The sequence below is a fragment of the Camelus ferus genome, chromosome 5 (genome assembly GCF_009834535.1).
Source record: "Camelus ferus isolate YT-003-E chromosome 5, BCGSAC_Cfer_1.0, whole genome shotgun sequence".
NCBI lineage: Eukaryota > Metazoa > Chordata > Mammalia > Artiodactyla > Camelidae > Camelus > Camelus ferus.
Genome location: NC_045700.1, coordinates 46,399,541 through 46,419,119, shown reverse-complemented (window position 1 = coordinate 46,419,119; position 19,579 = coordinate 46,399,541). Strand labels below are relative to the sequence as shown.

General features: G+C 44.6%; 1 protein-coding gene across 10 annotated transcripts in view; it reads right to left on the bottom strand.

Annotated features, from left to right (window-relative positions):
• The window catches only part of RAPGEF4 (Rap guanine nucleotide exchange factor 4), a 273,639-nt gene that overhangs the window by 20,428 nt on the left and 233,632 nt on the right, over positions 1–19,579 (bottom strand). For 9 of the 10 annotated variants that reach the window (XM_032479695.1, XM_032479696.1, XM_032479697.1 and 6 more), the window contains 9 exons: positions 14,686–14,836; positions 12,857–12,945; positions 12,032–12,062; positions 11,737–11,815; positions 10,507–10,653; positions 8,635–8,732; positions 3,595–3,720; positions 3,007–3,185; positions 77–167 (listed from right to left, as the gene is read on the bottom strand). In XM_032479695.1, coding sequence (XP_032335586.1) covers positions 77–167; positions 3,007–3,185; positions 3,595–3,720; positions 8,635–8,732; positions 10,507–10,653; positions 11,737–11,815; positions 12,032–12,062; positions 12,857–12,945; positions 14,686–14,836 — 991 coding nt within the window. Of the gene's footprint in view, positions 1–76; positions 168–3,006; positions 3,186–3,594; positions 3,721–8,634; positions 8,733–10,506; positions 10,654–11,736; positions 11,816–12,031; positions 12,063–12,856; positions 12,946–14,685; positions 14,837–19,579 lie in introns of those variants that run through there. The other variant, XM_032479701.1, reaches the window with a different exon arrangement.

Below are 19,579 nucleotides of genomic sequence, written 5' to 3'. Positions count from 1 at the left end.
GAAAAAAAGCTCACTGGTGAGCCTGTGTTTTTATCCTTAAGGCAAAAGTCACAGCTGGATCTCAGCTGAAGCTTACCTCCCACGTTAGTGCCAGGCGGCTCACGGCAACATTACTTAGCCCCATGACGATGGCAAAAAAGGAATTCAGGTTTTTGTACTCCTTGCAGCTGAAACACAAGAGGCACGTGTTTGAGTGAAATGCCACTTCTGAGCGAGATTAGAAAAAAATTAAAGTTCTATCTTCTGACGGTCATTAATATTCGTCAGGACTCCTCTATGAGAACGGGCAGTGATAGATTTAACGCACTGTGTAAGTTCCACCTGAGTGACCATGTTCTGCTGTTTGATTTCTCACTGTAATTTTAGAAAGGTGATGGGTTTTGGCCACTGAGGTTCAGGTTTTGAGAAAGAATGTAAAGACACCTACCCCAGGGATTGTTATTATAATCCCAAAGCTTGCTAAAAGCCTTGTTGGACCTGGGGGAAAACAGCTCACGGGCTAGGAAGAGAGGAAGCAAAATGTCGAAGACTTCCAGACTTTCAGCCTGAACCTGGGCACCTCAGGCTTTGGCAGCGTGAGAGGGAACTAAGAGTCACACTGCAGCAGCCACCAAGGCCTCCACCCACCCTGTAAATGCTTCTAATTTGTTGAAAAGAGTCAATTTACAAATGATGCCCATACAGCTAATAACCTAAACAACTGACCCAAAAATAACCTTATTTTCTGTGTTTGACTGATGTCAGTCATGCTGATCATTCTGAATCTGTATTTATGCCCTATTAGCTTTTATGAACATATATTTGGGAATAAGAATATTGGGGGACAAGGCTGAAGGTTCTTATTAGAATGGCAATATTTAGCCCAGTGTTTGGTTTAACTTGAAAAAGAAAAAGAAATCTTCAACGTCTTCATACCAAGCTCCTTGCAAAGGGAAAGAATCCATTTTGCAGTAAGCGCAAATCCTTTACCACAAATCAATATGGTTATCTAAGTTGACTGCATTGTAATTAAATCTTGTTTGGATTAGCATTTTTGCAAAAGGCTAATCAAATTGTTGCATTGGCTGCCTGTGTGCTCTTAGCAGAGGCAGCAAGCAGTGATTCTTAAATGATCTGTGTGGAAATGGGAAACAGATTTAGAGAAGCTAAATCTCTGTCACTGGTGAGGAAGCAAGCAGGGGCCTTCACCGTGCAAGGCTGGTGGCTCTCAGGTCAGGGGCTGAGCGCAACTTCAGAGACCCCGGGGCTGAAGGCAGTAAGGAGGGTTAGGGACACGTTTGCCTGTGTCCTACTGTGTGATCTTGAAAGGACACGCAGGACAAGAGTCCTGCATTTCTGGTCACTGCTCTGGTCACTGTTACCAACTCACTTTATCACCCTTGGTGGGTCCTGAAATTTCTCTAAGGCTCTGTCTCCTCACCTGTAAACGGGGATGATAACATTTGGACCCCAAAGTTTGGGGCAGGTCAAAGAGCTTCAATAGGATGGGCTAAAGTTCTCTAAAAATATCATGCAAAAAAAGCCAACTGACGCTAGGTTTAGATCTCATTCATGTAAATCTTGGTTTCAGAGTCGACAATCTTCTCCAGCTGGGGTGTGTAAAAAGTTCTACTGTCGGAGAACACAGCTTAAATAACTTAAATAATACAAGCCAATTTATTCTGAAAGCCAAATCTACCCATAATCAGAAGGAAGAAGGATAAGAAAGGCAAAAACATTAAAAAAAAAAAATTCCTGAGTTTTTGAAAGCTTCTCCTAGGCTGCCTCTGTAAAACAGCAGGATTAGGCCCCCAAAGGTTTTCTGATCACCATGGCTGTGTGCAGAGTTCATCTCTCTTTCCCTGTTGCACGTGGCTCTGCCAGGCTAAGGTGAAGACAGAACGTTCTCCTCGTAACAGGGAGCACATACTGTCACAGTTCCACTGTCATCTCCTTCCACACATGCAGAGGCATCTGTCCCTTGCAACAACGCTATTCAGGCTCCTGGGGAAAGTGGCTACACTCTGAACCAGATATTCACAAGCAACATTTTACCAAATCTTTCTTCCACAAGGCAGCTCTTGCCAATTAAGAGATACCAGCATTTGGGTCCATGGGATACCCCCTCCCAATTTCTGGCAAAATAATTCAAGGCATTTGGCAAGCTGATATGTGCAAGATGTCAGGCAGCATTTGCTTCTTTGTTTAGCTCTGGAAATCAGACTCTGTATGGGATCTAAACTCTTTGGCTCAAGAAAATTGCCTAGCTGGGGTCACTTACGCTCCCCACTTTCCTGTGCTAGCGCTCCCTGCATTTAGAAGGGAAAGAAGTCTCCCAGCCACCAGCCGCATTTAGCGTTTTATTTTTAGCACTGTGGTGATACCAAAAACATGGAAGTAAACAGGAGGTTGTCAGGCATGTCTAAATAGCAGGAGAAGATTAAATTCATGTCAGGGAGAAATCTAACTGGCCCCTGCAGTAAATAAATTGTTTCCCATGAAGTGCTATTAAATAGAATATTTATAAGATGCTGGCTTTTTCTGATGTTTATGGAGATGATTTTCATGGGCCTGGTTAGCCTGCCTTTATGCATTCTACCGATTTTATTCGGAGTTGCATGCGCCATTGTACCTGCATGTTCCCACTGCCCTCTACTGGCGAGAATGCGTCATGTTGGACCTCGACTAGCCCAAGCCCTTTAGACAGAGCTCTGTACAGCAGAACTTTGTCTGCTGAAGGGTCTCTTAAACCGAAGGAGGCACAAAGTCTGAGTCACAGCAAAATGAGGTCACAATTTTAACTCGAGCATCAGTGCCATAAAATGTTAATTCACACACTGATGTCAAATATTACAAAAGCGACAAAACACATCTTTCACATGAGTTCAGTGATTCTTAAGCCCCTGTGGTTGGTCCCGGTGCATGAGGAGATTTTATATCTTACTTTTCTTTTTAAGGCATAAACAAAGGGAATAACATGAAAACCCAGCTCAAATGCTTTTCTCTCCCCAGGCGGATGATACTTACTGGGCTGCTATCTTAATGAATTTTTTTAAGAGCTGAACACGCTTGCTGGGCTGGGAACAAAGGCAAATCTCAGTGACAACCCAAAACTGAATTTCATTAAACCTCCTCAGGAACAAATCCAAGTTTGCTGTGGTCTTTTTAAAATGATGCCTTCCAAACGTGTGATAGATTAGCTCCAGCTAGAAGAAAGAAAAATGATGTCACATCTTTGGTTTTGAATCAAAACACCCGCTCGGCTTCTCCATCTGATGTGACAAATTGCTATTGGTCAGCAAATGTGAATACGATCGCAGACGGGGATTCAATGAACTTCAACTTGAAAATCTGAAGGGCTCAATGAGGCTTGTTCAATATGTAACTGGAAAGTAGGTGCAATTAGCTTAACATACTCAGGAAGATAGCGCTTGCTGTGAATCATGAAGATTTTTCTTTAACACTCAAAGACTTCATAACAGGCTTTATTAATAAACTCAACAGTTAAAAAACCTCTCAAGTGGTTTCCACATTGCAGCACGTGTTAACATTTGCAGGGTGTATCCAGAGATGCTATGGTACCTACGGAGGGACAGTCTCAGCGGAGCACCTTACCTCGTGCACACAGTTGAAGAGTTCCCAATCATAAATCGTCATCTGGTATGCCAAGTCTTTGGAGCTCATCAGTTCAAAAGTTCCCACTGTTCCAACGGTTGGGCCCTCCTGCTCTGGCAAGGGAGTCTACAAATAATAATGCAAAGCATATATCAGAACCTCAAAACAGAATCTCAGAACAGACAAGCTGAACGCTGTAAGGAGTTTCTGAGGGGAAAGGATTCTGGAGATGCTTTCAGGAATATCTTGAAACTTTGATTTTACCCCGAGGAGAAATTGCTCTGAATGCTCACTTGCTTCCATGCCATCCATATAGTCGTCGTCATCACTCGAATCAGTTCCACGGGCTGAAAAACGTGGCCCATGGCAAACAAGATTCGGTGGAGACAGACCTATGGAGGTTCTCTTCTGCGTGGGCCTGGGAGCCCCCTGGAAACAATTCCTTTTCCCTGGTGAACTTGAAAGAAGTTCTTGGGGACTTTTTCCTCCTATTTCCCGCTGAAGCTATTCCAAAGCAGATGCTGGCATGGTAGCTTTGGATGTTTAGCCACAGAGCTCCTTACTATCGCAGGGGCTGGAGACAGGGGTAAAGTTGCTGCATCTCCATCGCCTATAACACACCGCCCGGGGTTACCAGGCGACAGAGGGCTCTGTGACTACATGTGATCACACCTGCTGTCCGCTTCCTCCACTTTCTGAGAGGTGCAGAGCTAGGGGTGCTGGTCATGTGGTCACGGTGTTTCCAGCCAGGCACCAGAAGGCTAAACTCCACCACCCTCTGGAAAACCCCTGGCCCAAACTTTCTATCCGACTTATCTCGTTTTTATTTTATAAGAGACGAGTTATGGTGCTTTTCCTTAATAAGATGAATGATTTGTATACATTAGAAACTTATGTATAATATATTAATACCCACTGACCTACAACAATATGTTTAAAGTTACAAAAGTCACATGAATTAAAAGACAACTCCCCCAATACGATGCTAAGCCTATTTGGATATTCAGTATGTAGGTTGGAAGTACTAATATGGTTCGCGTTCTAGCATCATCATCGCCCACAACCTTTACATTCTATAAATGCCCACTGCATCCTACGCATTTGAAAGTTTGCAGTTTAAAACAGGAGGCAGCCTTGAGCGGCAAGTCCAGCACTGCACATCAATCAACAGGCAGCTGCTGGCATTCATCTGCACGTATAAAGGGACAGAAAGAAGCATCAACACACACCTGACTCCTAGATACAGGGAAAAACAGATAAGGAAATCTGAATGGGCTGTTTGAGAGTCAGTAGGCTATGGAATGAATGTGTGGCCTGGAGAGGTTCTTGGAGAAAGAAGCTGGGCTGTAAAAGATGAAACAGACCAAACTGGGTGGGTTCAGAACAGCAAGGTTTCCCCTGAGTATCCAGGATGGTCTGTCATAGGTTGAAGGATGGCAAGAGAGCCATAAAGGTGGGGAACGCCGTTGTGAGACTTTCTTGGCAGGAACAGGGAGCCCAGGGGAACCAAATAAACAGCTTGAACAGCTTTAGAAAGTCTCTGAGTGCTGGATGCGGCATTAGGGTTTTGTTACAGATCAGGTGAATGCTCTCTAGAGAGCACCCCACTTTGACTACATAGACTTGGCTCGATTCCCCAATCTCATGACTGTCCGTTTCTAGCTCTAATGCGCTGGGGGCCCAGTACCTAGTACTTAGGCTTGTTCAGAGAATTGGATGGAAATAATTTACGTGCAGCATGTAAGCATGGTGTCCAGCACAAAGGAGGCCCCCATCATCCCTCCAAGTTGGTTCCACTCTCAGACGTGCTGCACCGAGACAGACGCAGGGAAGCGTGATGAGAACAGCACCCGCGTGTACAAGCACACCCTGTTGTTCCTGGTTCACTCTATGCAGGGCACGGAGAGCCGGGAAGAAAAACCATTACCCCAAAGTTTTAAAACTTAGGGAGCTGACCTGAAGCTGATGGGCACGTAGCATATGGAAGCAAAAAAGAAGAATGGTTTCAAGCAGGGTACGTCTCAGGTTAAAAACATTGGGGCAGGTTTTAAATGCAAGGTGTAAGGCCCCCTCTCAGGCTCAGCTAGGCTCTCCGCATTCTGCCTTCCCTCCTGTCTGCGCCACGGGGACCACAGCCCCTCTGAACACTGTGGACCTGCCCTCCCACTCTGTTCCTTGTGTTTGCACACTCCTGTCTGCCTAGCTCCTTATCTTTTCTCCTTGAGGTCTTACGGCTTTTCACAGAGAGGATAAATGAACCCATCAACTACAGGGAAGATGCCATAAAATTCTTTTAGTCGTGGATGCTGGTCCATCACCCTGAATCCCTTTTGAGAGAAAAGGAGAAACGCCTCTCTCTCTTTTTTTTTTTCAAGTGAGCAGGGCTCACCAAGCCCTCCCCCTTTTTGGCAAAGGGCAGGCTGACCCCTTCCGTCCATGAATCACCAGAGTCTATCTGAGCAGCAAAGAGGGCTCTTCTACCTCAAGTGGGGAATTTACACCCAACTGTGGGTCCCTGAGGAAGCAATGCCTTGGACCATTTTCTCATAGATATCCCTGTGGACATTTCCTTCAGATGAAGCAGAGCAGAGGCTGTGTAGGGTCTGCTCTGCACAGACAGATCTGAAAGGTGCCCACACAGAGGCACAGAATGTCGACAGACTCCCTCTTCCTCTCTCCGCTCTTTTTCAGAGCTGAATTCTTTCTTAAGCCCAGATGGTGGTGATTGGGAGAATAGCACTGTTACCCTCCCATTTTCCAGATGAGAAAACTGAGACAGTAAAAGGATGGGCTGACTGACACTGGCAAAGAGAAGGCTAAAGGAAGCTGCCACCCCAGCATCCTCTTTCCTCGTGCTCCCACACTTCTGTGTCAAGCTCTGCAATGGCATTTGCCACACTGGATGCTCGTTACACTTTGGTGTCCCACACTGCCCTGTGAGCTCCCTGAGGCACAAGAACCGTGGTGGATTCATCTTCAAGACCATCCTAGAGTCAGAATTATCCACAGTGCCTGAAATGGTATAAAAGAGGCCCTAAACAAAAACCTAAGGAACTCGTGAATGGATAAAAGTAGAACCAAATTACAACGGGGTTTTATTGTAGTTTGCTCTGTACTAACATTTATGCTTAAAATGTCAAGAGAGTAAAACTCTAGAATCCAAGCCCTTAAGCAACTAGGATAAACTGCTGGCACTCTGCTAATTCTAGACAATGCTTTAGCACTGTGATGTGCTCAGTCCAGGCTGTTTGTGTTAGTTTCGTCTCCCTAACTTGACCGGAACTGCCATAAGGACAGGGGCTCCGGGACACTGGTCCAGTGTCCCACAGAAGCTAGCACTTCCTAAGTATGTGTTGATGGATCAGAGGTTTGGCCAACATTCTGTTCTGCAGAGTCATCCTTCATACGACTCTTCCTAGAAGGACCATCCTCAAAGAAATCTTTAGAAAGCCGGAAAAGAAGCTCCGTGCCTACAGTTTTGTGAGGCAGGTAAGGCTGGACCCGTCCTTAGTGTGATGGTGTAACTGCCGCCCTGTGAGTGACAGAGCACAGAGCAAGAAGTCCAGCAAGTTCACGTCCCGGGCACTTGCTGCCGAGTAAATTCCTTTCAATTACTCGGGCCTTAAAATGGAAGACTAGCGAGGACTAAGAGCTTGTAAGGCTGCAGGATTGTGCGCAAATAAACAGAGGCTTAAAAAGTTAGGACATCTGCCCCACAGGGAGCTGGAGCCAGTCCACACTCTCCATCTACACACCACGTCGCTGGGCACTGTGGCCAAGAACTAGCAGGCGAGAGAGGCCCCAGCGCTGTGTGGCAAACACATCACGCAGCACCTTCAGTCGGGCTCCGGCTGAACTGGCTTTGACAGCTGTCACTTCCAGGAGAGGGCGCGACAACTCATTTACGCCATATCCCCCCCACCAATCCCTCAATGTTGGGGAATATGTATTTTTCAGAAAGCAATGAAGGCAGACGATGAGAAATAGCTGAAGAGGACTGTGAGCAGATTCAGATCGTACAGCACTGAGGGGGTGCTACGGGGGGAGCAGTCGGGGAACTAGTGCCACGTCTGCTAAGTTCCTCTGCAGCTGAATTCAAGCTGTCACCAAAGTCCGCTTAAGTGTGCTACAGTCAGAATCATGATGAGGCTAGAACCTCATAGCTCTCAAAAGTCCAAGGAGGGGAATCTTGATGTATCTGTCATGCCGGATTTGATTAAACTGGGACGCACTCGTGCATCACTTACGTGGGTGAATTCTCCCCCTAAAATGGGATGCTGTTTCCCTCTAGTGCCCATGCTGTGCTTTGCTTGGTAAAGGAGCCCTGTGCATCTAAAGATGGAAGAGGCTAGTTCTCTCTGCTCTGAACTGGCCCCCCAGGCTTTCTCAGATGTTCTGATAGCCACTCAGTTCCATGCCTAACGGCTATGGGAGAAAAAAATGAACCCTACTTCCTGCATAAAGGAGAGAGGAAGAGTCACTCAGTAGCAGGAGCTGATTAAGCCTTTCCTCACAGCGAGTCATGTGTGGCTGCAGACAGGTGTTTTGGAGACTTGGGGAAAGTGGCTGGCCTCTGATACTTCATTTGCAAGATGGAGAGAGCCCTTTCAGGGAACAGCGTTTTCCTTGGACCGGAGGGTTGCTCCGCCATAATGCACTTCTCCATCCCCCTAAGGGGTAAGATAAATCACCACGTCTCATCTTAAAAAAAATTATTTCTATCCTGGTCTCTCAGTATTCAGGTTTTTAATATTAATATTTAAATTGGGGACGTTTCAAGGAGGTGAGTTACTAAAGAGTTCTGAAAGCTGAATTATGTCCCAGTAGTGGTGCTACTTGGCTAACTTCCACAAAGGAGAGTCTAAAGCTCAGAGCATCTCAAATGAAGCCCTGAGGCTTATCTAATTGACTGCAGAAGAGAAAAAGACAAGTAGCATTCAAGATTTTTTAGCAACCAGGTTCAATGTGACTGCAAAAATTAAGCTCCAGACAAATTTTTCTGATTGCAGATGCTGCTCTGAGGAGGCTGTCCACACCTACCAGTGAATCGAACTGCTCTCGCGGGCAAGCAAACAGGCGTCCATTAATGGTGAGCGTCGTAAATACTGAAACATCATTAGGTTTGAGCACCACCTTTTCTGTGAACATAAAAAGCGTGAGATTGCCTATTAAATGCATCTGAGATTTGCCGCACTGCCCTAATCACACCAACAAATTGCCAGCTTGGTGAATTACCGGAACATCCAGAGCGACTGCATAAAATACAGTCCTGACGGGACCCATTGGATAAAAAAGACACAGCATTCATGCAGGCACACAACACTCAGGATGCCATCAGAAATGACCACAAAACCAGAATGGCAATACCCAAGGGTCAATTCACCCAGTTCTGCATACCAAAACCACACTTGCTATTTAAAAAAAAAAAAGTTATGTTTCTAGATGGTAATAACACCCAGCACCTTGGAGTTGGAAGAATCACTTTTAGAAAACTTGGGGGGCAGTTTCTGAGATCCTACATGACTTCAGATGCAAAGTGTATTACTTTTTTTTTCACTCATTCCCTAATTTGGAGGGCAATTGTATTTATTACCTAGGTTAAGACTCCTATATTTAAAAAGTTAATGCAGACAATAAATATTTATTTAGCATTTAGGACTTGCTGGACACTGCTCTAGGCATTGAGGATGCAGAAGGGAACAATACAGAAAAAAGCCCAATCCGAAAAGAGCTTGTGTTACATCAGACCTCACGTCCTAGTGAGAGATGCGGACGGTGACAATCAGAGAGTAAGTGGCGAGGAGGAGGAGACAATATAGCCAGGGAGGAGGCTAGGAAGTATGGATAAGGGGGGAGAGGTTACAGTTTTAGAAAGGGCATCAGAGAAAGGACGGAGGGGTGTCCATGAGACGATGATCTTTGGGTGAAGACCCAAAGGAAGGGAAGGAGGCCCCTAAGGTAACTGTGGGAAGAACGTGTCAGAGGGATCAGCGAGGGTACGCATCCTGGGTCGTGTGCACTGGGGACAGGGGTGGGAGGGGACATCTTGGGAATCCAAGATGCACTAAAAAATCCTACATCAGTGGAATCATTCGTCTTCAAACATGGCAGAAATGGCTCACCGATCCTGAAGGACCAATAGTTACCACATCTTTACTGGACAAGTTAACCTCACTGCCCCTCCCTCTGGCTCTCCCTGCAACAGGAGCAGACCTCTCCCAACCTCCTGGCCAGCGTGGGGTGTAGTTCACTGTCTGCCTCCTCACCAGCCTGCGAGCAACGCGGGGGCACAGGCTGTGACCAACACACCCTCTCCTGTGACAGCCACACTAGGCGGCCAATGAATATATGACAAATGAATAGATGACATTTCAGCAAAGCACAGGGTTGTCAAGTCATCCCTGAGGGAAAATGTTCCTCGTTTCATTTGATGAGCTGAGTTCCTGTCCTCTCTACTGGGAATCGAGGGAAACCACCATCAACTGAAAAGAACCAGCCCAGGACCACCTGCAATGTCAGACTTGCGAAAACCCATAGGTTTCACAAGACCCGTAGGTTTTGTCAAGCCAGGTGCCCTCTTAGGATCCACAATTCTCAGAGCGCCAAGGCCTAAAGCTGTTTTGTTCAGACCTTATGGGAAAAGGACTCTAGGCTGACATCCACCCCAGAGACCTCAGTTCCAGCTGCCTCGGATAGATCGCTTCACCTCTTTCTGCTTCCGACAAGATAGAGAATAGTAGACACGAACCCAGCCCGCCTCCGACTGTATTTACTTCCGTCACTTGTGGGTGCACACACAGCACCCGTCTGTCCCTTTGGGTCAGCCTGGAAAGGCCATGCTAACTCCTGGCAGGGTTCTGTTTGGACGAGATATTCCACCTTGCAGAAGCCCGAGGTCTTTAAGGCTCTTACCTCCCCCGGAACTCATCTTGACGATGATCAGGCCGTCCCCAGAGCCTAGTTTGTCGGCAACTGCACTGAGGACCTCCTTCACCGAGGCAGCCACTGGCACCCGGATGGTTGTGTAGGTGTGGTCCATGCAATAGACTTTAAACAGCACTATTGAGAAGACAACAATATGGGAAATTGGTATTGGGAGTTCATAACCTATGCAAAATGTGCAGACATCCTCCAAAATTTGCATCATGTTGCCATTTTTACGATTTCTATTTATTTGTACTGATCTATGCCTGTCCCCTCCTGCAACTCTTTACCTGAGCATCAGTCTAAGAACAGACCACAGCTGCCAGCCCCAATCATAAAGATCACAACAGGTATTTGAGAAAAACCCACAGTTAGGTCATGGGGAAAAAAATGAGAAGCATGTTTAGGCTAAATTTCTGGGTCTGCAAGCCTTTCTTTTTTTGTGTTGTAGGCTAGATGCCTTATGCCTGGTGTGGTCGTGGGACACCACCATCCACACCCCTGCAAACAGGAGTGCTTCCACCTGGGCCCCAGATGAGACGCTGAGATTCCCGCTCACTCGTTCACTGGTCGGTGTACTCCAGGGCCACGGAGCTTGGGTGGCACCCCCATGCTCGCCTCTGAACACACAAATCCTAGAAGCAATTATAGCTACTGAAATTCTTGAGTTTTGGGCAGCCCTAAATCACGAGTCATCCGTGCTTAAAATGAAGATTCTATCATTATTATTAATTTTATTTTGGTTGTGATTCTTGGGAGAAATCTTAACCGATGACAGCCAGCCTCTGTGCCTCCCTGAGGGCTGCCCACAAGGTTGTGCTCAGGGCCAGAGCGCCCTCTCTGGGCGGAGCCCTGCTCTGCAGGTGACCCTGGCGCTCCACGTCTGCAAGGCATCTCCGAAGTGCCAGCCACCCTCCCACCACCGTGACCGCTGGTCCCTGAGATAATCTTTCTCTCCTACAAGGAAAGGTGGCGGTGGGGGAGAGGCAGAATCAGGGAAGTGTGAACAAGCACCTCAGCTCCAGGCGCTGAGTTCAAGAACATAAATAACTAGAATGCAAAAGGGTACCTCCAAGCAAACCACCGGAAGTACAAAGGGACAGCCAAGAAAAGCTAGTCAGTGGGTCCAAGGGGGGGGGGGGGGGGACTCCCAAGGCGGAAGGTTTTATTCTGACTTTAAATAATCTCCACAACCAGGAGTTGGAAGAGAATTCTCACCTTCATCAGAGCCTCGGATGGGCTGGCGCTTCTGGGCTCTCTCGTCGCCTGTGTTGAACTGTTGCAAAAGAACTTTGTGCTGTGAAAAGAATAACAGCAACTGTCATGGCGGGGGCGATGCATGAGTGCAGCTCAGAGGACACATGCCTGAGAAGCAGTCAGAGTCAGGAAGTGAAGCAAACGTATTTTGTTTTTGCAAAAACATCACCTGTATATATTGCAATACAATATTCCTGGAGAATTGTGATTCTCCAGGACCCAGACAATGAGGAAATCCTAATCCTTTGCCACTGACCTTCTTTTGTGGAGTCTTTGCATCTTCTGAACTACGAGAAAGAGAGAAAGCACATTATTTAATACTGTTGGTACTATTATTTTAAATTGCTTCATTTGCATATAACTTTAATCTTATGTTAGAAAGCGAAATCACAGCATCCCTTCAGGAAGCAGTGTGAGCCTCCTCATTTTCTTTTTATTTATTTTTATTTTTTGAGCCTCCTCATTTTAATACTGAGAGGCCAATGCAGGGAGGAGACAGCTAAAAGATGAGCGCCTGTCCCAGGCAGATCCCTGGTGGGACTGACGTTAAAATGCAGGATGTCTAGCTCTCAGAGTCTACCTCGCAGCACACACTCTCTCCAGTAATTTAATCACTGGCTCAAAGAACAGCATGTGAAAATCTTCTGTTTCCACTGAGAGGACACAAACATTCACTATCACCAGCTTTGGCAGCAGAAAGTGAATTTCCCATATAAGTAATTCTTAAACTTTCTTGAAATGCCACTGACCATTTTGTTACTGGCTTCACTGCCTCGAACCCACAGGACCCAAATTTACTGAGTTAGACGCCGAAGGAGGATCTCTGGCTCCCCCAGGCTTTCTCTTGGCTGCCGCCCAGCACAGAAGGCTGCTGAGCAGAATCTCGGTCCTTTTTAGTTCATCTGGCCTTACAGCACCCCCTCGCCAAGGCCCAGACCACTCAAATCAGAACACTGCATGGCTGCTGAAAAACCAGCTTTCACCTTCTGGGGGGCAAAGGGCTTTTTGGAAGGTAATGTGACTGAGAGGCAGCAGGCACTTACTTGATGAGAGCACACCCCAAAGCCAAGCCCTTCCTTACATTTGCTTGACAATCTTCTCCAGCTCAGGCAGTTGCTCCTTGAGGGTGGCAATCATCCGGGCATCATCTGATACAGACACATAAAACTCCTGTAATTGGCAAAGGTCACAGGCTTTTAACCAGAACCGCAAAAGGCACACAGCTCTGTAAAGAGCAACAAAGACGTGTCCCTACGTCAGCTGCTTCCCCGGTAACTCCAGACCATGGTTTCATGGACTGGGGACGAAAAAGAAAAAGACAGTGTTACAACATGTCTAAATTCAAAATTGCAAGCGAGAACGAGTTTTGGAAATCAATAGTTTTGGAAGTCAATGGTTACATCACCTTGTAAATGTGATTGATGTCACTGAATTGTACACTGAAGAATGAATAAAACGGCAAGTGTCATGTAGGATGTACTCCCCCACCATAAAAAATTCCAAAAAAATTTTCAATTGCAAATGAACTGTTTATATAATATTTACATGAAAAGCAATGCAAGGCGATGTTTGGAATGGGCCATTTGAAAGTCTACACTTTAAGAGCATTTTTTTCACCTCAATTTTTTTTCAGGGAAATTTTAATATTTATTTTGATTATTATTTTAGTATTCATTGTTTATTCAATATTTACCACTGGCCATGGTGAACTGGTGTAAAAATGCTGCCATAGGCTTCAGCACTGCGCTGAAGTTTTGCTAAGTTTGTGCCACTGACTCAGGACTCTTCACTGATGTCCTGGGAACTGTCCGGCCCAGCGGGCAGCAGCAGCAGCTGTGCCCTGCTTTGTGCAGGAGCAGTGGCCCGCCCCGCAGCTGTGGCAGGGGCAGCTTAACCACTACTTTGGCTCAGCAGCAAAATGGTCCTTTACCCAGTAGGCGTTGAGGCCATGACCCAACAGATGACCCAAGCTGCTGTTATTCCTCTCCATTTAGAAACCCCTTCATTCCCCAGCCTTGAGGGACTCTCATAGTCCACCTGCCCTCCCAGCCTCACCTCTCTACCTGCCAAATGATACGATTAAAAAGGAGAGAGGGGATATCCTTTGGATAATTCAGTCTTGAACATACAGACTGATAAATTTTGAAATAGAAGCCATCTTGCCTTTCGCCTGCACAGAAGTAAGGTCCTCATCCCAGTTTCAGAGGACAGAGTGGGTCATCGATGATTAAATGCCCAGGTCGACACAGTAATGTGGGGCTGTAGCCATGGGAAGGGAAAAGGAAGCTCAGCTCAAAGCAGTGTTTACAAAGTCAGTCACGTCCCTACCTCACAGCCCCGGGAATTCCTCAGCAAAGTTACTGCTTCACTCCACTCAAAACTATCTACCATCTGATCTAGTCATGCCACTTTCAGGAGTGTAACCAAGGATGGACCTATTTGCACAAAAATGTTCACTGTGCTATTATTCTCGGAAGGTGAAAATGGAACTGATGGAAGTATTCAACAATATGGGAACAAATAAATTTATCTGTGGCATAGCTACTCAAAGGTCATTAGAAATTGTTATTAGAATGACTGTACTGACATGGAAAAATCATACATAAAGTTAAGTGGAAAAAGCAGCCTGCAAAATGATGGGTACTATGTGATTACAACTATGGAATATATAACAAAGAAAAACACCAAATGAAAATACATTAAAATGCTACTACCGGTTATTGAATTACAGTGGCAGGATAATGGGTGACGCTTTTCTTTACTTTTCTTGTAGTTCTGTTCCAATGAATGAACATGTTAACAAAGTCTAGAATTTGCAATTACAGCTTCACTAAGGAAGCTGCCGTGCCTCTGGGTGGTCTCTGTACTGTAGGGCAAAGTGTGTTCTTAGAAGGGCCGACCCCCACGTACCTCCAGGAAAGCCATTGCCACGTCATCCTCTTGCAGGACGTCTCCGTACATGGCGGCCCACTGCAAGACCAGGCGGATGACTCGCCTCTTATTGTTGAGGGCATAGTCCATCTTCTCCTGCTCTGTACCTTGAGAAGGCTGTGCGTGGTAAGTGCCGAGGAGTCAAGGAAGATACTGAGCCATTTCACTGTCTACTTGCAAAGGCAGAGTGACAAGATTCCAGCTTCGGAAAGCCAGCCTTTTGGACGGATGGAATTCCTTATTTAGCCCCTCAAGAAAACCCCCACCCACATAAAAGGGTTGGGACCAAATGCATAAAAACTCAGCTGGCTTTGCCTTGATAGTTGTCTGAGGAATCAGCCTTGCACGCCTTCACTTGGGCTTGTGTGTTGACAGGATTCTCACTGTGCCTCCCTGCCTGCCCTCCGCCCTGCCTTCACCTCTTGGTGGGGTTATGCTTCCTTCTGTTGCTTGTCTCTGGGGGCCTTGCCACCTTTTGTTGGCTCCCACAATTCTGCACACATCTCTGAAAGCCTCCATTATATGCATTTCAGTGAAACCCTTCTCAGGGGGTATCTAGTCCTGCTGGAGCTGTGACTGATAGAGTACATGGGGAGGAAGTGAGGCCGGAGGAAGATAAACTCACCCAGTGCCAGCACGAGGAAAGGTTCCTGCTGTGTCCGTCTTCCGGTGAGGGACTCAGATAACTTCTTATACCATCCCTTCTTCTCTTATCTAGATCCACAACTTAACTCAGACTTTTTGTGCATTGATGGCTAGTCATCTCAACTACAAGCTCCTTGAGGCTTGGGGTAATATACTATTTATCTTATATTCTGTACCATGCCTAGCATAGCGACTTTTTGTAGAAATTTTACTCATTAATACAACAAAATACTTGATTGAGTGTCTAGTCTATGGGTCTGGTGAAGGTCCCTGCTCTCAGTTTACATTCTCCTGTGGATTACAGTAGGGAGAAGATAGTATGTGACCAAGAAAGATTTTAGGTTAGACATACCCTTCCTTTTTCAGTGATTTACAGTAGTTCATATTATACACAATCCGTTCCTAAAACAATTTCCACTGTACGACTTACACTGTAACTTGTGCATAGAGCACCTCAATTAAGGTGTACTTTGTCTTGTGATGAAGCATCGTTCCCTTTCTGCAAGTGAGAAAACTACAATAAAGGAACACAAATGGCCAGGATTGCATCATGAGTGTGCAGGGCTGGTTTTGAATCCAATGCTCCTAGTTCCAAGTAGTTTATTCCCCATTACACAACACCCCTGTGTTTGTACCTGGCCGCAAGCCGGGGCATGTCTTAGCTTACGACCATGACTTAAAAGGCTCTGTAGAAAACCGTCTTGTAGCAGTGCTGTGCTTGGGAGCGAAACCAGTCAAGGGCCATTTCCAAAGGGACTATAAATAATTATGATCAAGGTAAATGACAGAACCTTAAAGCAAAGGTTTACTGCATGTAAATGGGTTGCAAAATGGCTTTCATAAATTGAGCACAAGATTCATAAAAAAGAAAATTGCTCAACCTGTATTGCTACAATTCTCTTTGAGCTTGTAATAAAAAAAAGGGAAGAAAGATCATTTTATGTGAAAATTATTTCTTTTCTGATTAACCCTTTGGTCCCTTGCTTGTATGCATACATAACTCACTTTTTCTTTCAAAAGAATTGCAGTGCTGGGCACTACATTTTGCAGCTATTTGCATAGTCAGGCACATGGCGGGAACCAAATGAGTAGTTCTTGACTCACTGAAAAATACGTTGTACTGGTTCACCCACAAATAGTGTGAGAGAGAGAGAGAGAGAGAGAGAGAGGTTCTTTCCTACTTGTATGAAGCTGAAATGGCTTGAAATATCATGTTGATAGTAAGTAGATACAATTCTAACTTTCCAGGTTATCCTGACCTGACTCAAGGAAGCAATGCAAACGCTTGTATGTTGGATCAGAGATACCAACAACACACCTGTGGCTAATATATAGGGTCCTAGTACAGAATGACTAAATCATCATTGTCTCTGTGGGTCAGGACAGATTTTTCTTGTCTTCTCTCCTGCTGGAGAGAAGTCTTTTGTCTACAGAAATCTGTCTTTTGCCTACAACAAAAGATAGAACACATGATCGGAAGGATTAACATGGTTAATACTTCAAATGTGGGTAGAGCTTTACAATTTATAACAAATATGCTCAATGTGCTTACATGATCATGTAATGCCCTCCACAAACCTGAAGGGTAAATATTTACAGATGAGGAAACTGAGGGTCAGAGAGGAGATCTGCCCAAGGTTGTTCAGTGAGTCAATGGCAGGGCTTGCAAATCCAGACAGGGCTCTTTCCGCTATCGCCACCCCCATGGCCACAAATAGTGGCTGTAGTGACTACACATTGGTGTTCGGGTTCATGAAATTAGTAAGAGTAATTCCATCTGGGAAGCAGAAATCCTAATGGGAACAAGAGTTCTCTTTCTCCGTCTTTTGTCCGTCTTTCCTTCCCTCTTTAATTTTTTGCTGAAGTTCCAAGTTTCCGAGAGCTGACTCAGCATATCCAGTCCCTAAACCATGGGCTGAGCGCCCACCACTCTTCATGCATAACTCCACAACCTCCTGGGAGCTAGAACTGACTGGACCCAGAGGGACCAGGAAGAGGCTTTCTCTTTTTTCTCATGAAAGTTAAGTACCTTTGCCTCTGGAAAAACAAAAGGAAGCACTGATTTGTTTCACAAAGTCTCCCCTTCCAGGTGTTTATTTACTAAGATGGAGTTGGGAGTAATAGTACTTTTATAGCTGAATCCAGGCATGTGCTCAAGGATTCAGCCCTTCCATGGGCAACATACCATTCCATTCCTAAAAAATCTGCTGAATCGAATTCTTAGGGGACACAGATAAGACTTTACATGTACTTGATTATACCTGAAATGGTTACAAGTGAGGTGCTGGGGCTTCTGTTTATTCCCATAGCAATCTCCCCAGGCTTTTAGGATATTTATGTGATTTTTAGATTTTATTTAACTCCTACAAAAAAGAAGAGGAGAGAGAAAAAACTATATTCCCCTCAGATAGCAGCCAAAGAATAAAGAACGTCTTGTCTCAATGTGATGTCAAAAATGCAACCTAACAAGAGTAACATTTCAAATATAGTATGTTCATAAATTCACACACATCAGGAGAGTTTTTGTGGCTAAAACTGGAGTAGTAATGCATCAACCATTTGATGGAAAAAGTCCTATGTGGAATAAAAATCTCTCTTCCAGCAAGAGTAACGATTTAGAAAGGATTATCAATGCATACCGCACACACTTTTACCATATGAAGAACACTAACTGAAATACGTACTTAATGTCTGTTTCAAAAGTAGATTAGCAGAAAATATCAAATACATAATAATCCAATGATTTTGTCAAATGATCGGGAAATACTTGTATAGAATAAGGTCATGACTCCTGATACCATGACAAGAAGCAGTATGGCTGCTTGAATTCATGGGAAAAAGTCACAGGAAGATAACATGATTTGGGCATCTGATTCTGGTATCTTATAAAAAGCTAGTTAAAAGTCTGAGAGACTCTGGAATTATTTATTGGATTGTTACTTTTAACATGATTAAGAAAAGGCCATAATAGTCAAAGTGGCCAAACTCATCACTGATATACTGAGCTGATTTCAGATGATTCACAGAATCATAGAATCTGAGTTGCAAAAGCCCTTTGATTGTTATCTCCGTCAACTCCACCATTTTAGAGGTAAGGAAACTGAGGTAGAATGAAGTGAAGTGATTTTTCAGAATTTATCGATGAAATTCTTGGAACTAGAACTCAAGTTTTCTTATCATCCTCCCCAGTACTTTGTTGACTTGTTTATGTTATTATGTTTGTTTAATATTAGTATTTCTTTATCCAAACATATGTTACGGAGCAGATTTAGGTGAGTTAGAAGTTTGCTGGATAACAGGGAAATCCATCTGAGATGTAGAAATGATCTCTCCAAATCCTCCAAGAAAACAAAGTACATCCAGAAAACCAAGAGTTAACTGCTGCAGCCTTGACAATCTGACAGTCAGGGAGGCAAGGGATTGGATTCTTCATGTCTGAACCAGAGCCTCTCTGCTACAGTTTCAACCAGCTCTCTTGTCCAATGCCTGTCAATTCAGAAAGCAGTGGCTCACCACTACTAACCAGACCAGGCATTCTTAAATCCACTGATGATTCAAATCCTCACTGGAGGTTTCTCTTGTTATGGTAATAAGATTTTCACCATCTGGGAGCATTAAATTAGAATCCTTAACAGCATGAACCATGTCTTTTTAAAAGAACTGATGTATAGTCGATTTATAAGGTATTAATTTATGGCGTACAGCATGGTGATTTAGTTTTTTTATATGTATATATATTCCTTTTCCTATTCTTTTTCCTTATAGGCTATTACAAGGTTCTGGATATAATTCTCTATGCTATACAGTAGAACCTTGTTGTTTATCTATTTTATATACTGTAGTTAGCAGCTGCAAAGCCTGAAATCCCAATTGATCCCTCCCCATTCCCTTTCCCCTTGTTTGTTTTCTATGTCTGAGTCTGTCTCTGTTTTGTAAATAAGTTCATTTGTGTTATTTTTTTAGATTCCACATATAAGTGGTATCATATGGTTTTTTTTTCCTCTTTCTGGCTTACTTCACTTAGTATGACATCTCCAGGTCCACTCATGTGGCTGATAATGGCACTATTTTATTTTAGGAACTTTGTCTTAAACTCATTGTGAGTCTCTACACACATTTTCTAATCAAGGACTGGGCACGTGGAAACATAAAAAGCTCCAAATGTTTGTTGAGTGACTGTTAAACTATTCAATGACATTGTTTGGAGTGCCACCTATTATGCAATTTT